The following is a 24269-nucleotide window of genomic DNA, read 5'->3' as shown; positions in this document are numbered from 1 at the left end:
ACTCCGGCCCTGCTCGGCGTCAAGGTCGAGCCCGCAGCGGAGTCGCCGCTCGGCCGGCGCACTCGCAGCGCCGGCATCGTCATCAACGAGGGCGGCCGGCGCGCCTCCTCCTCGTCGGCTCCTCCGCGCTTCGTCAAGCCAAAGACGGAGCCGGGGCTGGCGCCGGTGAAGACGGGGCCGGGGCTGGCGCCGGTGAAGGCGGAGTTCGACGACGACGACGCAACCCTAGAATGGGCACGCCAGGACTCCATTGCGATGGAGAAGGCGCGCCGGGAGAAGGTGAAGGAGCGCCAGCGCGCCGCCCTGCGCCGCTTCGAGGAGCGCCGACGCGGCCGCGATGAAGACGGGGTCGTCGTCCTATGCGACAGCGGCGACGACGATGACGACGCGCCGCCGCCAGTCCGCCATGGCGACGCCGGGTCCAGCAGGGGTGCCCGCGTCAAGGAGGAGAAGGCCGACGACAACGATGGCGGCGACGACTTCAGCCCCTTTCTTTTTTAGATTAGGTTAATGTAATGAAAATGCGTGTTTTTCGCCGAAATTTGCCATGTTTAGCCAAAATTTAACTACTTTTTATCATAACTTCGCCGAACGGCCCCTTTTTTTTAATACGCGCCTGGGGGCGGCCCTGGGGCCGACGGCTGGGGACCGACTCGCCCCCAGGACCATTTTTTGTGCCGGCTCACCCCAGGCGGCGCTTTTAGACGCCCCCTGAGGGGCCAACGGCTGGAGATGCCCTAAGCAACCAGACACTCATTCGATGTCAGGCTGCAGTCTTGATAGGATGGAAAAAAGATATTCTTTTTCTCTCAAAGTTCTGAGCGCCGAGACAGGGCTCTCACTCACAGTCGCAGTCACGCTCTCCGGAACCTAACAAACTCTGTCGTAAAACCACCCGGAACCGTAATAACCACCCCCCACCGTCGCCAGGCGGAACGCGCCACGCTGACAGGCCGGCCATGCGCGGCGCAGGACCCGCACCCCAGCCACACGCGTCCATGCGAGGCGCGTCATGTTTTTTCTTCCATCTACTAAACGGTAGGAGGGGGGCGTGGTAGCAGGAGGAGGATACCGCAGCGCAGAGACCCAAACCCGATCCCCAAACTGGGCATTTCGCTCACGAGCTCTCCGCCTCTCTCCCACACCAATTTCGAAACAGCGAGAGCCAAAAAGGCAACGCGAAACCCTTGTCTCCTCTCAGATTAGGCCCTAGGCTCGACCCAGAAGGAGGAGGAGGAGGAGGAGCAGGAGCTTCGGCCTCGAGGCGCTCGCCGGCGCGCCAATTCGCTGCGGGTCAAGGGCGAGGTGGCCTGGGGATGGCTGCCGTCGCGGGCCAGCTCAGGGAGCTCGGGGACAAGCTCGGCTCCGAGCTGCCGGCCGAGGCCGAGGCGCTCGCCAAGCTCCTCGAGGTGACAACTCCCGACTCCCGAGTCTCATACAGTCATACTCTTTGGTTGCCAGCTTCGCTTCCGTCGCGGAGGGGGTGGATCTGTGGTCGTAGCGCCAATTCGGCAGGTTTTAGGGTTTAGGGCGGGAAGGCGTGAGCATGTGAGGTGGATGTCCTCGGGCTTCGCCTGCGAATTAGGGGTCCCGTTCCTGGATTCCGATGGTTTATGTTGCACCGAGCGACGAGGAGGGTCCAAAAGGAGCAATTTTTCAGCTAGGGCTGGGTAATGAGGAGGGAAATTCTTACCTTTTTGGTGAGATTTCCTAGGGACACTGCGCCACTGCTTTAATTTGTGATATGCATAGCGCGTTTTTGCTGGTTTCAGCTGGAATTTATTTTCATTTCAGCTGGGAGGGTGTGTAACTGAAGCTCGGGGATGCACAGTGAGGTTATGTTGCTGATTTTATTCGGTTGCCATTGGTTCAGTTCCTACTGTTTCCCCCTAGGAACGTCTGTGGGATTAGGGTTTGCCGGGTTCCGGTGGTCCAAACAGGCTTCTCTGTGCCTGATTGGCGCACTAAACGGTTACTTTGGTCATACTACTGGACAACCGAAATGTGCTACTATAAAGCTCAAACTTTTGGTCCCGTATTTTTTTTTATTTGGTTGTTCATATGGACCATTCGATGTCTATGGCATGGTGCATGGAAGTCCTCCGATAAGTTTTTATGCTAGTTCCGTCTGCACCTGTAACCCTGAATGCTGTGCTTAAAATGGTATTTTTTGTCTTGTAAACATTTGCTTACAGTATTTTGAGAACAAATTTAATGTCTCTGTCTTTAGAGCTTTCCAAATCCAACAAACAACGGCACATTTTTTAATCCTGACATCTGTCCTTGTTGCCTAATGGGAGTAGCATCAAATGTGATAAAAAATATTTTCTTAACATCATAGGTAGTTGTGTTGCCTTTTTTGTTCCCTATTTTAGAGCTGATCAGTGCCTCTGTCAGGAAAACTGGCCAGCGAATTTTTTTCTCTAGTTTCAAATTTCTGAGCTCTACATGTACTGGTGTTGGTATCTTTATGTCAGGGTTTAGGATGTTGATAGTAGACATATAAATACAGACAGTTTTTTGCAATTCCTAATTTGTTACTCCCTCTTCCTAAATATATGACGTTTTGTATGTTCAATTTGAACTGCCAAAACGTCTTATATTTAGGAACGGAGGGAGTACTTTTTATGCCCAAATCTATGGTAGTAAATAACATCTGTGTAATTGGCGTAGGAATTTCCAAAGGTTTGAACTTTTTTGTTTTAAACAACATAATTTGCTGGTCCATGGCTCAAAGCTGAAGCTAAAAAATAGGCCTTTTATCTTTTCATAAGAAATCTGTAACTTGGCATCAATGATGGAAAAAGATCAATTGTTTGAAAGTTAATTGTCTGTCTTGTTGCTTTCTATCCTAGCACAGGATCACAGGGAGCAGACTGACAGTATTGCAGTACTGTCTGGATATAATGACTTGTTTGCTTAAAATCCTTCCTTTTCTGCTTATGTAACTTTTGGGTGTGCTATTAATGCTAATTGTATTGCAGCAAGCTGCGGAATGCCTACATGGAATAGAACAGTCACCAGGGTCCTCGGTGATGGAAGCTATCCAACCATGTCTAACAGCAGTTGTCAGAAAAGAATTGCTGAAACATCAGGATCAAGATGTTAAAGTTCTCTTGGCAACCTGCTTCTGTGAAATTACAAGAATAACTGCACCTGAAGCTCCATATAGTGATGATGTTTTAAGGGTAACCCTGTGCTCACAAAAAGTGCAGAATCAAATTACTTTGACTGAGCTTACAATGTTTGTTCAGTATTTGAGTATTCTTTTTTCTTTCTTGCAGACCATATTTCGTCTGATTGTTGGTACATTTGGTGGACTCGCTGATGTTAATAGCCATTACTTTAGCAGGAGAGTTGCTATTCTGGAAACAGTTGCAAGATACCGGGCATGTGTTGTGATGTTAGACCTTGAATGCAACGATCTCATCACAGACATGTTCCGAACTTTTTTAGAAATCGTCAGGTAATTCTGCTATGCCATCTAAGCCAGGTTTGGTAAATACCTTGTGTTATGTAATGTCACCATAGATGGACTAGTTTCCAGTCTTTGCATGAGCATGTAAGAAGTAACCACTACGATTTTTGGTTCACTGTTTCACCCTGTTAGGTTCACATGGAAGAACACTACAATGAATTTAGTTCTGTCCTTTCCGGATCATGACTTTTGCTATTTTGCAAATTAATTGTTTTAATTTCTTTTATGGTTATTTGTGATGGTTTATAAGGGTACAATCGTTTGTAGGCTGAGAGACACTTGCACACTTTTCACTCTGTGATTTCTGTGGAGGACCTCTATGTACTTCTAAATCAGAAGGACCAAGATTAATAATATTTTGAGGATAGAAATTGTATGGACTTATTTGAAAGTTTACATTGCATGAATACGCTAGTTTGTGGGCTGAAATACATTACTCCCTCCTATCCATATTACTTGTCGTTCAGTTGGATGTATCTAGACGCATTTCAGTGCTAGATACATCCATTTGAGTGACAAGTAATATGAATCGGAGGGACTACACCATTTTCATTGTGTGATTTGTGTGGAGGTCCTCTTTGTAATATTAATGATGACTAAGGACAATAAATTTTATAAATGACTTCTCAGAAAATTTGACTGTATGGAGTCTTGCCTGAATTGCGTGATAGACTTCTGGTATAAAATTATAGCAGCATGAATGTTTGTAAGTCATGACACAGCTGTTCAGACCTCAGTGTTCTAAATAGCGCTAGTAAGAGTGGTCGCTCACCTTATGCTCTCAGGCATGTTAACAGCCTTGATATAGCCACTCATATGTTGGATGGTTCCCATGATATGCGGACTAGATGGGGCAGTGGGCTCCCTTGACATCTTTAGAAATTCAGTGGGCCCATATGCGGCTCCGTTGGCCTTAATTTGCAAAGCTGCATTCATTTCATTCTATGCAAGGTGCTAGATACCTGGGACATGTTCTTTTGTTACCCTAAAATAGAACATTTATTTCCTGGTTGACTATTATTGCTGCCATTTGATGTATCATATTGGTTTTTGATGGAGTGTACATATTATACATATTACAACGTAAAAATATTATTTTGGGTGGTAGTGTGTACAACAACAACAACAACAAAGCCTTTAGTCCCAAACAAGTTGGGGTAGGCTAGAGGTGAGATCCATAAGATCTCGCAACCCAGGGTGGTGGTGTGTACATACTAGTATGGGTAGTATTATACTTGCTACATATATTGGGCGATCAGAACAAGTTAAGTGTGCTATGGTCCTTTTTGTTTACCCATTGTGTTATGACTGTTGAAACTTGTTTGATGCAGTGAAAATCATGAAGCAAATGTTGTGAAATCAATGCAGACAATTATGGCCCTTATTATAGAAGAGAGCGAGATTATACATCAAAGCCTTCTACATGTACTCTTATCAGCTTTAGGCCGTAAAAAAACTGTGAGTGCATTTAAGTTTTATGGCATTTTTGGCTATTTAGTAGATTATTATTTGTGCCCTTCTGTAAACTATTAGTTCTGCAACTCTTGTTTGCTAGGGTATTTCTTTATCTGCACGTAAGCTGGCTCGGGGTGTTATAGAGCAATCTGCAGGAAAACTCGAACCATACATAAAGAAGTTTCTTACATCATCCTTGGCTGGGGCCAACAGTTCTGCAAATGGCCACATTGATCACCACGAGGTCATATTTGATGTGTATCAGTGTGCTCCAAGGGTTCTTAAAGTGGTGGTGCCTTATATAACTGGGGAACTACTGGTACGATATACTTTCAGATTATCAATTTGACCCTGAACTACCTATATGCAGAGTGACTCCTCATTATAAAATACTCCCTCTGATCTAAATTAGTTGTCGCTCAAACGGATGTATCTAGCATTGAAATATGTCTAGATACATCCATTTCAGCGACAACTAATATGGAGGGAGTAATAACTTTGGAACAGAAAGTATATTTTTCTATAAAATCAAATAAAAACGAAAGTTTCATGCATCTTGTGACTAATTTTCTTAGTTTGTTTTGTCTTGCTAATTCATTTTTATTTTTTCTCTTTTCTATAGGCAGATGAAGTAGAAATGCGGTCTAAATCAGTTGAGTTGCTCGGCGAACTTTTTTCTTTACCTGGAGTCCCTGTATTGGAATCTTTTAAGTCTCTTTTCATTGAGTTCCTGAAGAGATTGACTGACAGAGTGGTAGAAATCCGTCTTTCTGTGATTGAGCATTTAAAGAAATGTCTAATCTCAAACCATTCCCGTCCCGAAGCTCCTGAGATTATCAGTAAGTAGCTATGTCCCCCTAATAACAATTCATATCATTTGAGGGAGCATCTCATTGTTCTTTCTTTGATGGTTGGCTCCTTGGCAGAGGCACTTTGTGACAGACTGTTGGATTATGAAGAAAATGTACGAAAACAAGTTGTGGCTGCTGTTTGTGATGTAGCTTGCCATGAATTTGGTGCTGTGCCAATTGAAACTATCAAACTAGTAGCCGAGCGTGTCCGTGATAAATCGGTTAGCTTTTCTTTGCTCTTTTCATCGTCTTCCATTTTTTCCACATGTTTTACCCTGTATAATTTACTGGAATGTATTGTGTATTTTAAAAAAATCCAGCTTCTAGTGAAGTGCTACACCATGGAGCGATTGGCTGATATCTACAAGCTGTATTGCCTGAAGGGTTCTGATAGCTCGACTAATTTTGATAATTTTGAGTGGATACCTGGAAAAATATTGAGATGTATTTACGACAAAGATTTTAGGTAATGTCACTAAACTAAATTCTTGAGGCTTGTTGTTAATGTTTCATGGATATGCAACAGAAATATATATTTTATTCAACTTATGATTAGATGTAGCAGTTCTACCGGTTTTATACTCCCTCACTGACTTACCGTGTATGTTTGGCATGTCTGGGATGTCTCGCTAATCCTTTCTTGATACACTCTAGATATTACTTGTGCAATATTTTCTGTCTCTTGCAGTTTTTTACTCCTCTTGAGATCTGGTTGATGGTATTGGGTATTTTGTTCTTTGTGGTTGACATGAGATAAGCGTTGGATACAAATGCTTATGGGAGTATTTTGAGAACATACAGAATCATGGGGAAAATTTCTGTTGATGTATGTGTTTGCATCCTGGCTAGCGTCAACATCTAGCATCCCTCATGGAAATCAGTTCCTTTTTTATTCATGCAAACATATTGTATTAGGCTATTGTGCGTTATTGCACTCTGTGATCCGTGATGTTCTAGTGTGAGCCTAAGATAATGTCACCTTGTTGTTTTGTTTATTTGGTGCAGGCCTGAGTCAATTGAATCAGTCCTATGTGGTTCATTATTTCCACCAGAGTTTCCGACAAAGGAAAGAGTGAAACATTGGGTAATTGCTGCCACACATTTTGATAAAGTTGAGATGAAAGCTCTTGAACAGATTCTTCTGCAGAAGCAAAGGTTTGACCGTGTGTCCATAAATCATTTTTTGATAATTGCTCTCCCTTTTCTTTTCTTTCCTTTTTTGAATGTTCTGATTTGTTGCATTTTGATCAACTTCAGACTACAACAAGAAATGCTGAAGTACATGTCCCTTCGACAGACAAGCCAGGTTTGTGATTCTTGAGATTGAAAAGCACCAGAGAGCTACTATTTGGTAAATACTTGCCTTATTTATTCTTCTTATATCGCAGGAAGATGCAGCTGATCTGCAAAAAAGAATCTTGGGATGTTTTCGGAGCATGTCCCGTTTGTTCAGTGACGCGGTAAAGGCCGAGGAGTACTTGAACATGCTTCATCAGCTGAAAGATGAAAATATCTGGAAAATGTTCACAAGTTTGCTTGATTGCGCAACAACATTCAATAATGCTTGGTCTATTCGGGTACCTACTATATACCTAGTCATTTTCATTCTAGGTTGACCAGTAATTATATTCACTACCAAGTAGACAAAATCGCTTATTCGAACTAGGTCTTATTGATTTGTTTTCTGAAAATCTTTTAAAACAATTTGAATTTTTACTTGTAATCTGCAGGTTGATTTGCTCAAGTCACTTGGTGAAAAACATGAACTGTATGATTTTGTCAGCACACTATCAATGCGATGTTCGTATCTACTTGTGAATAAAGAATATGTCAAAGAGATCCTGTCTGCAGCTTCTGAGCAAAAATCTATTGGGAATACAAAACACATCTCATCATGCATGGATCTTCTGACGGTATACTTTGCTGAAGAACTAATTCTGTTATTGATGCAGCATTTTGATCGTCTTCTTTCTGCCATCATGGAAGTAAAAAAACTTAATGAATAGTTGCTTGCATGGACCTACTATTATATTGCTACTCAAGCACGAACTATTGTTGATTTTAGAAAAGAGGAGTAAACAATTTTTCCTTTAAGCAGATTTCTCTATTCGTAAAGTTGTGAGGCCAATTCGGCAGTTGTACTCTGATGGGTTTTACTCTTTTAGTTAAAGGTACCCACAGGACGGCTATGTAAATTGCTGGGTACCTGCTAGCCTAAAAGTAGGATGAAGGACTAGGCATGCAATGTTACATCCAAAATAGGGGTTATAATAGAATTGTCTTTTATCTTCTGTTGTTCCAAACATGTTGTGCCACTATAAAATGCCAAGGGGTGCAACATGCTTCATGATGCAAAGGATCTTGGGCAGATGGATATATCATGAATTTGCACTGACGGATTCAACGGGCACAGAACCTTCCGTTGCAATATTTTTTATATTTAGACGTTTTCTCTTGGTTTGTGTATTATGTATGATCCATGCAACCCTTTGTGCATGCATTTTGTGCCCTGAGACTCTTAAAGACAGTCCTCACCCCATGCCATTTACTAATTGCAGGCAATATCTAGTTTCTTCCCTTCACTTTTATCTGGATTCGAAGAAGATATCATTGAACTTCTGAAGGAGGATAATGAAGTTCTTAAAGAGGGTATTGCTCATGTTTTGTCCAAAGCTGGTGGTAACATTCGTGAACAACTGGCCTCATCAAGGTTTAGCTGCTTGAAAGTTCTCCATTTTGTGCACTACTTTACACTTTTTTGGAACAGTTATGGAGCTACTTACCATGATTATGTAACTAAGTTGTTGTATCTTCCATTTTCAGCTCTGTTGCTCTTCTGTTAGAGCGGCTATGTTTAGAGGGCACAAGGAAGCAGGCTAAATATTCTGTTCATGCTTTAGCCGCTATAACTAAAGATGATGGTCTGATGGCACTATCTGTTCTTTACAAGGTTTGAATTCGCCCCTGCTATTCCCTTTTTTTGTACATTTTTGAGATTTCTGATGTATTGTGCCTAGCATTTGTGACTATGCAGAGGCTTGTGGATTTGTTGGAGGAGAAGAAAGTCCATTTACCTTCTATCTTGCAATCTTTGGGGTGTATAGCTCAGATAGCGATGCCAATTTTCGAAACAAGGGGGGAAGAGATAATAAGTTTCATAACCAAAAAGATTCTTGACTGCAGTGATGTAAGGCTTGCTATCTTTAAATTTCTGTCTTTCCTGTTTACAAAATTTCATTGCAACGTTTAAGTGTCACCAGGATACGGCTAAAGTTTCCGCTGACAAATCTGAATGGGGTGATAGTTCACATAGTTGTTTGCTCAAGGTGAGTGAGAGCTTTTCATGGTCTGCTTTACTCTAATCGTCGATGTTTTTTTACTTGTTATTCTCTTCTGATATTTTTCTCTGTAGATTTATGGCATTAAAACTTTGGTGAAGAGCTGCCTACCTTGCAAAGATGCTCAAGTGCATCCTGGAATAGAAAAATTAATGGATATCCTTAAGAGCATTCTTACATATGGTGATATTTCCCCAAACATGATATCAAGGTACTATGAATGACTTGTCCTTCTAATTTAGCGCATACATTCTGTGCTATATTTGGTTATTTCTTATCCCTCAATTACTCGCAGTGCTAGTGATAAGGCCCATTTGAGGCTGGCTGCAGCGAAAGCTGTTCTCCGCTTATCAAGACAATGGGACCATAAAGTGCCTGTTGATGTGTTTTATTTGACTCTAAGGATTTCACAGGTATGTTTTGGGAATATATAGCTTAGCTGATTTCTTCATTGTTACTTCCATGTGGTTTGCTTGTCTGTAGCATCCTCTTGGGAGGTTTATAGTTTCGTTCATTTGTAGGATGATTTCCCTCAAATGAGGAAGTTGTTTCTCAGTAAAGTACATCAATACATCAAGGAGAGGGCTTTGGACGCAAAATATGCCTGCGCCTTCTTGATAGGCATAGACGATTATCATACACCACAGTACGAAGAGGTTCACACTCTAAACACAGTGATCAATTGAGTTCACCATCCACTGATTCTAAATCTGTATTTCTTTTCATTTCACAGTTCCAGCACAACCTGATCGAAGTGTCACAAATATGCCAACAAGTTAAGATGCGTCAACTATCTGTCCAAGCAGATGTGAATTTGCTCACAGCTTACCCAGAATATATTATTCCATATCTGGTTCATGTCCTCGCTCGTGATCCTTCATGCCCTAACATTGAGGAATATGAGGATGTCAAAGCATTTGCTCCAATTTACTGGTATTTTATAATAACTCTTACAGTATTATTGTACTACTACTTGTTATCGTGAGTTTCCATAATACATATTTTCATTGCTTGATGCATTTGGTCAATTTACTGATACATGATAATTGTTCATGAAGTTCCTAAGATATCATTTTCTTGCACTTCCTATTTTGTGCACACAAAATGTAACGTTTCGCTCAACAAATTTAACATTCTAACTACATGCTTGGAAAATTTGATAGTCAACCATAAAATATCCGTAAGAGTTGCGAAGATCTGTTGGAAATGCGTGGTAATAAAAATTATTGTGGTTTGATTCTAACAGTGTCCCTATGGCTATTATGTAATGCCTACTGGCAGTCTAGTTTTTTTCTGTATGCACACTGTTTGATACAAAGTAATTAAAAATAATGGTCTTTTTTTTGCCTTTTCTTGTTAAAATTACTCTTGCATATGCATATTTATGAAAGAGCTCCTTCCAGGCCATTGCATCTACTTCTTTCAACCCTCCTGGGAGAAGAAGGTTTGCAGTATAGTGTACCTGGTATGAAAAAGGAGAGCTTCATGACAACATTATCTATATTCAGAAGCATCAAATGTTCAAAAGACGTGGTCGATGCAAATAAGACCAAGGTAAGCAAGTGTTCGTCGCATTTGTTGTCATGTACTCCCTCCGTCCGGAAAAGCTTGTCCCAAGCTTATCTCTCAAATGGATGTATCTAGCACTAACTTGGTGCTAGATACATCCATTTGAGGGACAAGCTTTTTCGGACGGAGGGAGTACTGTAACCCGTTTGCTTGCTATAGGTGTTGACTAAAATCGAGATATGTTGTTTGCAGACTCTACATGCTATATGTGATCTTGGTATTCTTATTGCAAAGAGGTTATGTCCGGACCAGATAAACGTATCAGAAAATCTGACGGTTCCATTGCCTGCACAACTTTATGCGACAGTTCAGAATGACCAAAATGAAAACCCTGTGGTACGTGTTCTAACAAATCATTAACCATGCTGTTTGTTAAGAATTGTCAATGGTTACCAGGACATAAACTCGTCGATGGTTACCAAGATAGCAAATTTCTTACCTTCTGCATATAGGCTTCCGATTATAATACTTGACATGTTACTTTGTAGGAGAATGATGAACAGAAGTGGTTGGGATGTGAGACTGTACTATCCCATTTCGAGGCTCTTATGACAGCAAATGTTGCTGAGGTACACAACACACGTCTATGTCCATATTAGGATTCCACTTCAATTGTCTACTGGACCTTGACTCCTCTTTGGTCTTATGTCCTTCAGGTTGAATCTCCCGAAGATAAGATGCTCATAGACGAGACTGATGAATTTGGTAATGAGATCCCTCTAGGGAAAATTGTCCAAATTCTTAAATCCCGAGGAGCAAAAAAGACAGGGGGGAAACAGAAGGAAGCATCTATTCCAGTAAATACTGGAAAAGATGATGATGTCTTGGGTTTGTTAAGAGAAATAAATTTAGAGAACCAGGACAATTTGGGGGAGTCGGTGAAGAGCAAACCAAAGAAGCCGCAGATGGATATGAAAGAGAGCAACGAGAAACCAGTAGATTTTTCGACACCAAAGCGCAAAAGATCAGTTTCTAAGAGTAGACCACACTCAGGAAAAGGCAGTAAAGACGGTGACGAGCTTTTAGTGCATTCTGCCAGCAAAGGAAAAACCAGTGACTCCTTAGAAAACAAGTTGAAGGAGAAAAGAAGAGCTGACTCAAATGATAAAGACTTGGTAGCATCACCTACCAGTACCAAATCCCCTGTATCCAAAGGGAAAAAGGATGCTAAGTCCCACACTGAAGTCTCGCGTAGCAGTGCAAAGGTAATTTCTTTCTGTTCTATGGTATGTAATACTCCCTCCGTCCCAAAATAAGTGTCTTAACCTTAATACAACTTTGTACTAAAGTTAGTACAAAGTTAAAACACTTATTTTGGGACGGAGGGAGTATGTATTTGCGGCCTATTGGTAAAGTTCTGGTTCTAAATTGCCAATTCCTATTGAACTTTCCCCAGAAGTCTGCTGATGAGGACAGTACTATGAGAGCTGCTGAACTGGCTAGTCTAAATGGGTCCTTCAAAAGACAGAAGCCAAGACTGGTTTCTGGTTTAGCAAAGGTAATCTCCAAGCTTTATGCAGGAATTGTTGAATAAAGTCACTAGAAGTATGCATATGCTGGTGGTAGTCAAGTTTGTGCAAGTGCAAGTATGAGTATCCTTCTAGTGTGTGTACTAAGTATTAATTAATGCCTGCAGTGTTCAACGCATGACTCGAGCAGTAAAGACTTGGTAGGACGTAGAATAAAAGTTTGGTGGCCTTTGGATAAGGAGTAAGTTTCCTATTTTATGTAATTCTGAACATTTTTTATAATCTAATCTTTGAAGGTGGGCTTCGATTTTAAGTTATTTTTGTCATCAGATTTTATCCAGGTGTTGTGAAATCTTATGATTCAGCAAAGAAGCTACATACAGTAAGTTTCCATTAGACGGTTTATTTTTTATTTTAGATAAAAAACGGTGGATTAGTTAGTATCTCTATCAGCATGGTGTATCTGTTTGATCCATTTTTCCTGTTATGAGTACCATCATGAAAAACAAAAAAAGTTTGCATTTTATCATGCAGGCTATTCTATGAAATTAGTTGAGTACTTATAATTCGAAGATTTTCCCCTCTCTGCTTAGCCTTATTTATAGAGATTGATACATACTGTTCAACTCTCACAAGGCCATGACAGCAACCTTTTAGTTCTTCTGCATATCCTACTCAATATCACAGCATGCAATAGTTGCATAGTTGATTGTGCTTGTAAGATATTGTGACTGCTGGGTACTCCCTCCGTCCGAAAATACTTGTCATCAAAATGGATAAAAAGAGATGTATCTACAACTAATATACGTCTAGATACATCTTCTTTCATTCATTTTGATGACAAGTATTTTCGAACGGAGGGAGTATATACTTAATATATATGCTTCTCTGTGTAGGTCTTATATGATGACGGAGATATGGAGCAGCTTAACATGGCTAAAGAAAAGTGGAAAATGATTGAAAGTAATGGTTCACCAATGAAGGTAGAGTATTGTCGATTCTTTCCTAGAAACTGTCTCTGTAGCCCTAAAGATAATGCTCAACTCATTATAGTTCTACTGATTGTTTGCAGCAGCAAAAGAAGGATCATGTAGGTTCAAATCAAGGACGGTAAGCCAGAATTTCTTCTTTACGAATTAAGAAATGACTTTGTCTGCCTATATTTTGCTTGTTAGCCATAACAAAGTATTGATTATCAATGTGAAATGTTGGATGTAAAGGTTTCTAGTCAGATTAAATGTTATGAACTTATTGCACATCTCATCCAATTGATGCTTTGCAAGATGAAGTAATTTGCTTTGCTTACCACCTGATCCAATGTAACACCTTGCAGAGCACAAGAGACGAAATCTACCAGCAGCACGAAAGTTCCAGCTAACCAACATAAGTCAATAAAGACGTAAGTCCATATCTAACTCTCAGACTGAAGGATCGTGCTGCAACTTTTCTCATCGATCCATCTTCTTACCACCTGAACCAATGTAACACCTTACAGAGCACAGGAGACGAAATCTACCAGCAGCACGAAAGTTCCAGCTAACCAACATAAGTCAGTAAAGACGTAAGTCCATATCTGACTCCCAGACTTAAGGATCATGCTGCAATTTTTCTCACCTGGTCCATTGTAACACCTTACAGAGCACAGGAGACGAAATCTACCAGCAGCACGAAAGTTCCAGCTAACCAACATAAGTCAATAAAGACGTAAGTTCATATCTAACTCTCAGGCTTAAGGATCATGCTGCAATTTTTTCTCATCGATCCATCTTCTTTAGGCCCTCACCTCTAAAGAGGAAAGAAAAACCAAAAACGCCGCCGGAAAACAAGCGTAGAAAAACATCAGGAGGTAGCAAGTCCATCGAAGCTACCAGCGAAGCTGGTGTTAATGATTCAGATTCAGCCAGTTCTCTCGCTCATTCAGATTCCGACAAAGATGTAAAATCAGGTATGGCCGTTTTATGTGCTTGTTTACATTTATCGAAATATGCATGCCGTTTCATCATCGTAGTTGAGCTTAGCTTTTGACTGTTTTATTACCAAAGATGGCGAGAAGGATAAAGAGGTAGCAGTTGGCTCAGCTGGGAAAGAAAAAACAGGAAAAACAGAGAAAGAGTCTGCAGAAGATATGGAGCTGGAAGAGAAAAAACCTGACGGCGACAGTTTGAGCTGCAAGGAGGAATCTGACGACGAAACTCTTGTAAGCGTGACCCGCTTCGACCCCGGACTGGACCCCTGATATATTTTCAATTTTCTGATTCTCTTCTGTTGTTTTCTGTTGAATCTGCAGAGTGTCTGGAAAAAGCGTGCATCGCAAGCGACATAGGCTTTGCTTTCTCTCAGTTGACATATGTCGTCCTAGGATGCAGATATCAGAGGCAGTCGTCTGTGGAATGTGGATATCTCATTAATTTGACCCTTCGCAGCTGACAGTTGTGATGTAGAAAAATGTTCTTTGCAATAGCAACAGGTTAGTATAGAAGAGCCAGCTGGATAGGAAGGATTTGCTTTGTAATGTTATTTAGGTGCTAGAACTTGTTGCCGACTTCGCCATGGCATTGTTCGATGGGCGTATGAATCCTCGAGGGTCAGATGTTGTGTAACATATCTAGTTCACCATTCTTTTGCAGGAGATAGCAACCGTGTCTTTGAAACTCATGTAGAAATGTTGTACAACAATAAATCAGTGTGTTGGGATTGTTTTGCTACCAGTGCGGTGGTCCTCTCTTCGGGCCCCTATTCGAACTTTCGAAGAAACAGATTTTGAATATGTAGCGAGATGCACTAGTTGTTTGGATTCGGACTTCATACTGTGCTAAAGAGATCATGTTGTAATTCTGTTTGCTGAACCTGTAGGTAGTATTAAATTTGATGAATGCTTGATTAAGTTTCCAACAAATTTCCATTTTTATAAGAAAAATACTGCACCTGTAGTCACTAAGTTTCTATAACTACTACAGATGAGGGGATGTAAGTTTCATCTTCTCACATGGTCCACCTGACATCTTGTTATGTATGTAGGCCAAACTCATTTGGTCCGTAGGAAGAAATGTTGCAGGTTGCACATTTTTATCCTGTTATTATGTATGTAGGCCAAACTCATTTGGTCTGCTGAAAGAATGTAGCAGGTTGCACATTTTTGTCCCATTTCCATTACTTTGGCATAATGGAAATACAGAGTTCGATAGAGATTACAGGAGGTGGGAAGGGGGGATAAGCGAGTTCAAAGCATTATCAAGAAACCAACTACACACTGCACGCAATGGGCACAGGCGCAAAACTGGAGGGAGGCAAAGCGAACTGCCCATGTTCATGGCAACACACGCCGGAAAGTCAGGTTGATCCTCGTCGAGGCCGCTCTTGCACGCTTGGGCACCGCGTGCTGCCAGTCCCGCTGGGTGTAGCCCCTCATCACGAGCAACGAGCCATGCTTCAGGAGGAACGAATGCTGCTGAGGGGCGCTGGCCTTGAGCCGCTTCCGAGCCGTTTCCCCAGATTCACCAGCAGCTGCTGGATGAAGAACAGCATGAGTTAGTTTTACTCCAGGGTACAAAGCCTATAGCTCTCATCTAGTAGCAAGATGTGGCGAGTACCTTGTGATTTCGTGTTGGTAGGCTTCTTCCTCAGCAAGAACTCACGCTCGCACCCGAATGTGACCGACGCAATCTCTGGGGTAGGCCCGTAGAGGGGTTCGTCATCGGCGTGCCACGACACGTAGTCTGAACCTCCCTTGTATCTGTTCAGCAGCAGGCTGTTAAAGTGGCTCCCCGGGAGGGCTTCATGGACCTAACCGATGTGTACGAGTCAGAAGACTGCTGTGAAGGCTGAACGCTGAGAATACTCTCCAGATGTTACCTTCTAAATAAGAACAAGTCCAACTGGTTTCTGCTGATTACGGGGTAGCAATGCAAGAAGTCACCTTGGCCCATCTCTTACCTCTTTCAAGATATCCTTGAGCACTGGGAAATCATCCCAAGAATGCGCATGAGGCTGATGGCCGCTGTACCTCAAATCTGTTAGCCCTTTATCTGCCACATAGCAGGTATCTCTGGGCTGTAGAATAGCAAAAAGGATCAGATACTTGGTTTAGAAGCCTCACAAGGGTTATATGACCAATGCGCTTCTTGTCAGTTGTCACTAGAGCGAATATCGTTATCGAACCAATGGGGCTAGACGACTAGTAGCGTTAGGAGGAACACATCAGACACTTTGTTAAGGTGGCACCAAAGACAAGAGACCATCACCATGGCACCATCAATGGTTAACTGGCATTGTATACATCGTAGCTATGTTGCACTCCAGCGAGCAAATTAGATGAGCATCCAGCAATTATCTTCGGCTATCAAAACTTCAATACGGCGGAAAGAGTTTGACAAAATGTATTACTACCATGAGGCAAGCTCCTCATACTTATATCCTGACTGCTCTTTCGTTTCAGTGTCAATCAAGCTAACAAGAATGGCCATATGTCTACAGCCAGGGACAGAGTGATGCTCATTCCCTAAATGGTTTGGAAGTACCAAACCACAAGGTGCAATCAAACAACATGTCAAATATGTTAATCATCCTACATAATTTTGTATCGGTACGCTTTACATACTGTTGAACTGAGGTACTCTAGAAAGAAAAAACAATTTGTTGTACTGCTAACTGCTTGCCCCAAACAACACGCATTCACCACCCAAGGCATGGATAAGTGCAGACCCATACTGATGATCCAACCTACCATTCCAAAATCCAGTTAATATTTCTTCAAACTTAGAATTTTTTTTCTCCTCCCCAAAATAACAGCACGGCTACCAATTTTGGAGAGAAGGGTTAGGAACCAATGTTAAACGCAAGGGACCTAACTGTGACTGAACGAGGCGCAAGAAATGGGGGTAATAAGGGGGGCATGAGAGGGGCGCCGACCTGGACGACGGAGCGGCCGAAGACGCGAATGGTGGGGCGTGTCCACGGGATGCGCTTGTCGAGGTGTTCGAACATCTCCCACGCCGTCTCCCGCGACATGAACCGCGGGATGTGCACCACCTCGCTCCCGCCGCCCAGGTCCGTCACCTCTCGCCGCGGCTCCGGCTTCCTCGCTTCTCCTTCTTCACCCTTCCTCTCGCCGGGGCTGGGGCTGAGTCCGGGGTTCGGATTGGGCTGGCCGAGCCGGAGCCGCGAGGCCATTGGCGATGCGGCGGGAAACGAAGCGGCGGTGGACGGAGGGTCGGAGATGGTGGCTGGAAGAGGCGGCTAGCAGAAATGAGTAGGGGCCCAAAGAAGGCGGGTTTCAGAAGTACGTAAACGTAGTACGGACACGGAATACAGGTCCAATAATCCAATTGTTTCAAGAAATAAAAATAACACGGTGCTTCTTCCTTTTCTTTGCGAGGAAAGTTACACTGAAACGTGTGGAGTTCTAAATAGTTAAAGACATACTATAACAAATTAAAATAAATAGCTAAGAAGTTCATAGCTCGCAAAGAAGTTAACAAATTACATTCAATTTCAATCAATTTCGAATGGAGGGACTAACAAACAACTAAAATTAGCACGACACGTTTGATCTAGTTACACCACGAGCTACTACCACGTATAGCACGACGAATCAATAGAGCAAACAAGTTATAAGCAAATGATTCTAGACTGTCTACGACCTTGGAAGGCAACCAACAGTTTGCACACGCACAATGCATGCAACGCAACGACCCTCTCATGCAAAGGCCAGCAAGGCGGCACCCACTCCCAGAGCGGCGCCAACGGCGTGATAGGCACCGAAGGGCGCGGCGCCGCTGGTCTTCCCGTCGCCGGCGTTCCCGCGCGGCGGCATGCGCGTGGATCCTGATCCGGACCCCGGCGTGGAGTTGAAGGACCCGCCGGGAGACATGGCGGGGGCCTCCGTCGGGGAGGCGGCGCCGTTGTCCCTCTGCGCCATGACGCGCAGGGTGAACCTCTGGCCGGCGTCGCAGTGGCCCGGCGAGCCGCTGATGAAGTAGAGGAAGCCGCTCCGCTCGAGCCGGAACCTCGCCTCGCCGCCCTCGAGGCGGAGCACCGGCCTGTCCGCGCCGCAGCGCTTGTAGTCGTCGCGCGTCACCACCAGCACGGAGTCGTTCTTGTCGTACCTGAAATCTGCACGCACTCCCGTTAGTTCCGTCGTATGGACGCACGGCCGCCGGCCGCCGCATGCACGTGCTTGGTCGATGCTTACGGAGGAAATCGCCGACGTGGAAGCGGTTCTTGGTGGCCCAGTGGTTGTAGGTCTCCTCGCCGGGCGCCGGCTGCCTCCAGCCCCTCTCTACGCCGCCGACGGTGAACACCCGCGGCGACGACGACGACGCGGACGCGGCGCCGGCGAGAAGGACGCAGGCAACGGCGGCCGAGAGCAGGACGCCGGCCATGGCTTGCTGGCTCTTCTTTCTAGCAGTGTTGTGCAGCGAGCGGGATTCGCTGTGATTGTTGGGTTGGTGTCTCTCGTGAGCTCTGCCAGGCCGGGGAGGAGGTTATATAGGGTCGGAGACGAGGAAGTGGCGCCGGTGGAGTACATTGGTGGGCGGTTTCCCGAAGAGACGTGGCCGGCACGGGGACCGTTGATGGCGGCGGAGGTGAGGATTTGGACGGTGTGGGATTGGCCGAGAGCGTGCGTGCATGACTTGGTCAGAGTGGTCTGGGTGCGCGGCGGTTTGGTCCAAGGGGAAGGGAGACGTGGGAGGTAGGAGCGTTGAGGGGTTTGACTGTTGGAAGTTTGCAGGAATGGCGTTGAAAGATGGAACCCGGTCGGTGCAAGGGCCGTTTTGGGTTGGGCTTCAAAATTTTGCCGCGGGGTTAATGAAACGGGAACTTTGAAGTTCCTTTGAGAAGATTCAGAAAGAAATTACCAAGGATACAACTCAATTCTCCGATGAATTAGCACATTATCGCTTTCAGTTTGGGTGAAATGGATAACTGTGACCAATCTTCAACCCGACATACGACAGAGGGATACAAGGTGGCTATTGGCGGGAACGCTTTTGCACGTTCCTTAAGAGAACATTATCCAGTGAGCTATGAGACCAATCCCTAAAAACAAAGTTATGATTAGACCATGGTCTGGGATGAAACTGGTCCTGAACCATAAAACGAAAGGTGATTCATAAACAGAAAGGTGCCGGGCAAGTGCATATAAGCCGTCTAAAGGGAAGTTTCGTGTGAATGCTCAACCTTGATTTGATCCCATGCCCCAAAAAAGGGTGATATAACCCACTGCTCGCCTAAGAATATACTGGCGTAATCACTACTAGTTTCCTGAAGTATCCAACTGCGAATATTAATTAGTACAGTTGGCATTACCTGTCGTGGTACTAAGTCTGACAGTAAGAGTAGGGGTACGTATGAGGAGGCAAGGCCCTAGCTACGGCGAGGCTGTACACTCCAGTTTACGAGTTCAGACCCCTCTCGAAGGAGGTAAAAGCCCTACGTCTCGATGCCTTGAGGCGGTCGACTGGAATATGGGTGTGTGTTACAAGGGGTGCGAACCCTTGTCCCATAGGAGGGGGTGGCTTATATAGAGTGCGCTAGGACCCCAGCCGTCCTCCGTTACAGGGGTTCAATGTACATTAAGAGGACGGGGCGTCGACCCGTTGGCGGGGCAGCTAAGATTTCTGCCAGCCCACCTGAGTTCAAGTCACGTCTTGGACGTGTGGTGCTCGCGGAGTTTCTCCTATAAAAAAATCCTAACGAGGGTTAGCCCTTGGGCTGGTCTCATTTTTTTTATAAAGTGTTATTAATGATCTTTAAGACTACGGAGTGAACGCTTGACCGTTGCCATCCTGAGTGACTTTAGGTCTTCTGTACTCCGAGTGGTTTCCTGTATGGTCGAATGCCTTCATCCTGGTTGAGTGAAATTGGGGTTATCCGAGTGAGACGACTGGTCGAGTGGATTGCACCTGATGGCTTCAATTGGTACTCCTTGCTATACTTTGAATGTCCTTGTTTCTAGGGTAGTGACCTTGGGTAGGGCGTATAGGTCAGGTCTATGACCCTACCCTAGGTCTATGGCATCGTCATTAGCCCCCGAATGGAATGAGGTCCGAGTGAAAAGAAAGTTGAAGTTGACCCTGCCTTGACTCTTGTGCTTCACAAGCATTCATACTGAGTTCGAGGTCCATGCTGAAACTTCGACTTTATTTCAGTCGCCTTGATCGATTCAGAGGTCGGCGAGTGAACTTATGCTGGCAATCTTCGAGTGTTTATATGGTGCGAAATCTTCGGCGCGATTGGTTATGCGGTTCCTGGATCTCACGGGATTCAAAAATTTGGGAAAGCGCGCGAGGCGGAGCGCGCCGCAGTAAACGGGACGGATAGACATGGGCGCCTTGATTTCTGCACCACCTTTTTTGCCACGTATCCGGTGCGCGACTATTGTGGAATTTGACAGGACCGCTCGGGCCCACGCGTCAGCCACTTGGAAGTAGGCCCATAAAAGGCGTCGAGGCTGATGCATTTGCACAGTGCGCTACCATTCCCCTTGTTCTTCCTCTGCTTCTCCACTTCGTCCTCTTTCATCCTCGACGCCGCCGCTCCGCCAATGCGCAGCCCGCCACAATGGTGAAGGATAAGATGGCGGCACCGGAGTGCGCGAAGAAAGCAACGGCGACGGTGATGGGCAAGAAAACGAATCAGGGATCATCGTCGAGGTCCGGGTTGCCGCCTGGTTGGATCTCAATACCTAGCTCAATCTCGTTACCAGCAAGTCTCTTTACTCATTCCGTAATGCATCATCCCGCAATTAACTCATTAGTCACATTGCTTGCAAGGCTTATAGTGATGTGCATTACCGAGAGGGCCCAGAGATACCTCTCCGCCAATCAGAGTGACAGATCCTAATCTCGATCTATGCCAACTCAACAAGTACCATCGGAAACACCTGTAGAGCACCTTTATAATCACCCAGTTACGTTTTGACGTTTGGTAGCACACAAAGTGTTCCTCCGGTAATCGGGAGTTGCATAATCTCATAGTCATAGGAACATATATAAGTCATGAAGAAAGCAATAGCAGTAAACTAAAATGATCAAGTGCTAAGCTAACAGAATGGGTCAAGTCAATTACATCATTCTCCTAATGATGTGATCCCGTTTATCAAATGACAACTCATGTCTATGGTTAGGAAACCTTAACCATTTTTGATTAACGAGCTAGTCAAGTAGAGGCATACTAGTGACACTATATTGTCTATGTATTTTCACATGTATTATGTTTCCGGTTAATACAATTCTAGCATGAATAATAAACATTTATCATGAAATAAGGAAATAAATAATAACTTTATTATTGCCTCTAGGGCATATTTCCTTCAGTCTCCCACTTGCACTAGAGTCAATAATCTAGTTCACATCACTATGTGATTTAACACAAATATTCACATCTGTATGTGATTAATACTTATAGTTCACATCATCATGTGACCAACACCCAAAGGGTTTACTAGATTCAATAATCTAGTTCACATCGCTATGTGATTAACACCCAAAGAGTACTAAGGTGTGATCATGTTTTGCTCATGAGAGAAGTTTATTCAACGGGTCTGTCACTTTCAGAGCCGTATGTATTTTGCAAATATTCTATGTCTACAATGCTCTGCACGAAGCTACTCTAGCTAATTGCTCTCACTTTTAATATGTATCCAGATTGAGACTTAGAGTCATCTGGATCGGTGTAAAAGCTTGCATCGATATAACTCTTTACGACGAGCTCTTTTATCACGTCCATAATCGAGAAATATTTCCTTAGTCCTCACTAAGGATAATCTTGACCGTTCTCCAGTGATCTACTCCTAGATCAAAAATTGTACTCCCTTGCCAAACTCAGAGCAAGGTATACAATAGGTCTGGTACACAGCATAGCATACTTTATAGAACCTATGACTGAGGCATAGGGAATGACTTTTCATTCTCTTTCTATTTTCTGCCATGGTCGGGTTTTGAGTCTTACTCAACTTCACACCTTGCAACAAAGGCAAGAACTCCTTCTTTGACTGTTCCATTTTGAACTACTTCAAAATCTTATCAAGGTATGTACTCATTGAAAAATCTTATCAAGCGTCTTGATCTATCTTTATAGATCTTGATGCTCAATGTGTAAGCAGCTTCACCGAGGTCTTTCTTTGAAAAACTCCATTCAAACACTCATTTATGCTTTCCAGAAAATTCTACATTATTTCTGATCAACAATATGTCATTCACATATACTTATCAGAAAGGCTGTAGTGCTCCCACTCACTTTCCTGTAAATACAGGCTTCACCGCAAGTCTGTATAAAACTATATGCTTTGATCAACTCATCAAAGCGTATATTCCAACTCCGAGATGCTTGCACCAGTCCATAGATTGATCACTGGAGCTTGCACACTTTGTTAGCACCTTTAGGATTGACAAAACCTTCTGGTCGCATCATATACAACTCTTCTTTAATAAATCCACTAAGGAATGCAGTTTTGGCATCCATTTGCAAGATTTCATAAAATGCGGCAATTGCTAACATGATTCAGACAGACTTAAGCATCGATACGAGTGAGAAAATTGAAGGAAATATGCCCTAGAGGCAATAATAAAGTTATTATTTATTTCCTCATATCATGGTAAATGTTTATTATTCATGCTAGAATTGTATTAACCGGAAACATGATACATGTGTGAATACATAGACAAACTTAATGTCACTAGTATGCCTCTACTTGAGTAGCTCATTAATCAAAGATGGTTATGTTTCCTAACCATAGACATGTGTTGTCATTTGATTAACGGGATCACATCATTAGGAGAATGATGTGATTGGCTTGACCCATTCCGTTAGCTTAGCACTTGATCGTTTAGTATGTTGCTATTGCTTTCTTCATGACTTATACAAGTTCCTACAACTATGAGATTATGCAACTCCTGTTTACCGGAGGAACACTTTGTGTGCTACCAAACGTCACAACGTAACTGGGTGATTATAAAGGATCTCTACAGGTGTCTCCAAAGGTACATGTTGAGTTGGCGTATTTCGAGATTAGGTTTTGTCACTCCGATTGTCGGAGAGGTATCTCTGGGCCCTCTCGGTAATGCACATCATTATAAGCCTTGCAAGCAATGTGGCTAAGGAGTTAGTTATGGAATGATGCATTACATAACGAGTAAAGAGACTTGCCGGTAACAAGATTGAACTAGGTATTAGGATACCGATGATCGAATCTCGGGCAAGTAACATACCGATGACAAAGGGAACAATGTATGTTGTTATGCGGATTGATTGATAAAGATCTTCGTAGAATATGTAGGAGCCAATATGAGCATCCAGGTTCCGCTATTGGTTATTGACCGGAAACGGTTCTCGGTCATGTCTACATAGTTCTCGAACCCGTAGGGTCCGCATGCTTAAGGTTTCGATGACAGTTATATTATGAGTTTATGAGTTTTGATGTACCGAAGTTTGTTCAGAGTCCCGGATGTGATTATGGACATGACGAGGAGTCTCGAAATGGTTGAGACATGAAGATTGATATATTGGAAGCCTATGTTTGGATGTCAGAAGTGTTCCGGGTGAAATCGGGATTTTACCGGAGTACCGGGGGGTTACCGGAACCCCCCGGGGGCTTAATGGGCCTACATGGGCCCTAGTGGAGAAGAGGAGAGGAGGCAAGGGCTGGGCCGTGCGCCCCTCCCCCTAGTCCAAATAGGACAAGGAGAGGGGGGCGGCGCCCCCCCTTTCCTTCCTCTCTCCCTCCTCGTTCCCCCCTTCTCCTAGTCCAACAAGGAAGGAGGGAGTCCTACTCCCGGTGGGAGTAGGACTCCCCTTGGCGCGCCCCCTCCTAGGCCGGCCGCCCCCTTCCCCCTGGATCCTTTATATACGGGGGCAGGGGGGCACCTCTAGACACAACAATTGATCTCTTGATCTCTTAGCCATGTGCGGTGCCCCCCTCCACCATAGTCCTCCTCGATAATATTGTAGCGGTGCTTAGGTGAAGCCCTGCGACGGTAGAACATCAAGATCGTCACCACGCCGTCATGCTGACGGAACTCTTCCCCGACATTCTACTGGATCGGAGTACGGGGAACGTCATCGAGCTGAATGTGTGCTAGAATTCGGAGGTGCCGTAGTTTCGGTGCTT

At 43.9% G+C, this 24269-nt stretch overlaps 2 protein-coding genes across 9 annotated transcripts; one reads left to right on the top strand and one right to left on the bottom strand.

Moving 5' to 3' along the window:
- Positions 1-1067: 1067 nt before the first annotated feature.
- On the top strand, positions 1068-14868 carry LOC123156959 (sister chromatid cohesion protein PDS5 homolog A). Of its 8 annotated transcripts, XM_044575161.1 has the most exons (35): positions 1071-1409; positions 2985-3188; positions 3285-3466; positions 4810-4936; positions 5034-5252; positions 5556-5772; positions 5860-6005; positions 6105-6250; positions 6790-6939; positions 7042-7090; positions 7173-7361; positions 7515-7697; positions 8343-8494; positions 8608-8734; positions 8819-8971; positions 9045-9110; positions 9197-9333; positions 9418-9535; positions 9644-9778; positions 9856-10055; positions 10526-10676; positions 10884-11027; positions 11180-11260; positions 11348-11896; positions 12088-12189; positions 12328-12401; positions 12491-12542; positions 13057-13143; positions 13233-13270; positions 13494-13559; positions 13656-13721; positions 13799-13864; positions 13936-14105; positions 14203-14357; positions 14448-14868. In XM_044575161.1, the coding sequence occupies exons 1-35, from the start codon at positions 1317-1319 to the stop codon at positions 14481-14483; spliced, it is 4830 nt and encodes a 1609-aa protein (XP_044431096.1). In that variant the 5' UTR covers positions 1071-1316; the 3' UTR covers positions 14484-14868. The 8 variants fall into 8 exon arrangements, 6 of the variants coding, with proteins under 6 accessions (XP_044431095.1, XP_044431093.1, XP_044431092.1 ...); XM_044575158.1 differs by having other exon boundaries at positions 1070-1409; positions 6790-7090; positions 13236-13270; XM_044575157.1 differs by having other exon boundaries at positions 1070-1409; positions 6790-7090.
- A 418-nt stretch (positions 14869-15286) lies between these two features.
- Positions 15287-18645, bottom strand: LOC123157784 (alpha-ketoglutarate-dependent dioxygenase alkB homolog 3). Its single transcript, XM_044575985.1, has 6 exons — positions 18351-18645; positions 17859-18271; positions 17069-17395; positions 16094-16210; positions 15751-15943; positions 15287-15664 (listed from the first exon to the last, which is right to left on the bottom strand). The coding sequence occupies exons 1-6, from the start codon at positions 18538-18540 to the stop codon at positions 15468-15470; spliced, it is 1437 nt and encodes a 478-aa protein (XP_044431920.1). The 5' UTR covers positions 18541-18645; the 3' UTR covers positions 15287-15467.
- Between the last annotated feature and the right edge of the window lie 5624 nt (positions 18646-24269).

The sequence above is a fragment of the Triticum aestivum genome, chromosome 7B (assembly GCF_018294505.1).
Source record: "Triticum aestivum cultivar Chinese Spring chromosome 7B, IWGSC CS RefSeq v2.1, whole genome shotgun sequence".
NCBI classification, from domain to species: Eukaryota; Viridiplantae; Streptophyta; class Magnoliopsida; order Poales; family Poaceae; genus Triticum; species Triticum aestivum.
This window is presented reverse-complemented; position numbering and strand designations above follow the sequence as displayed.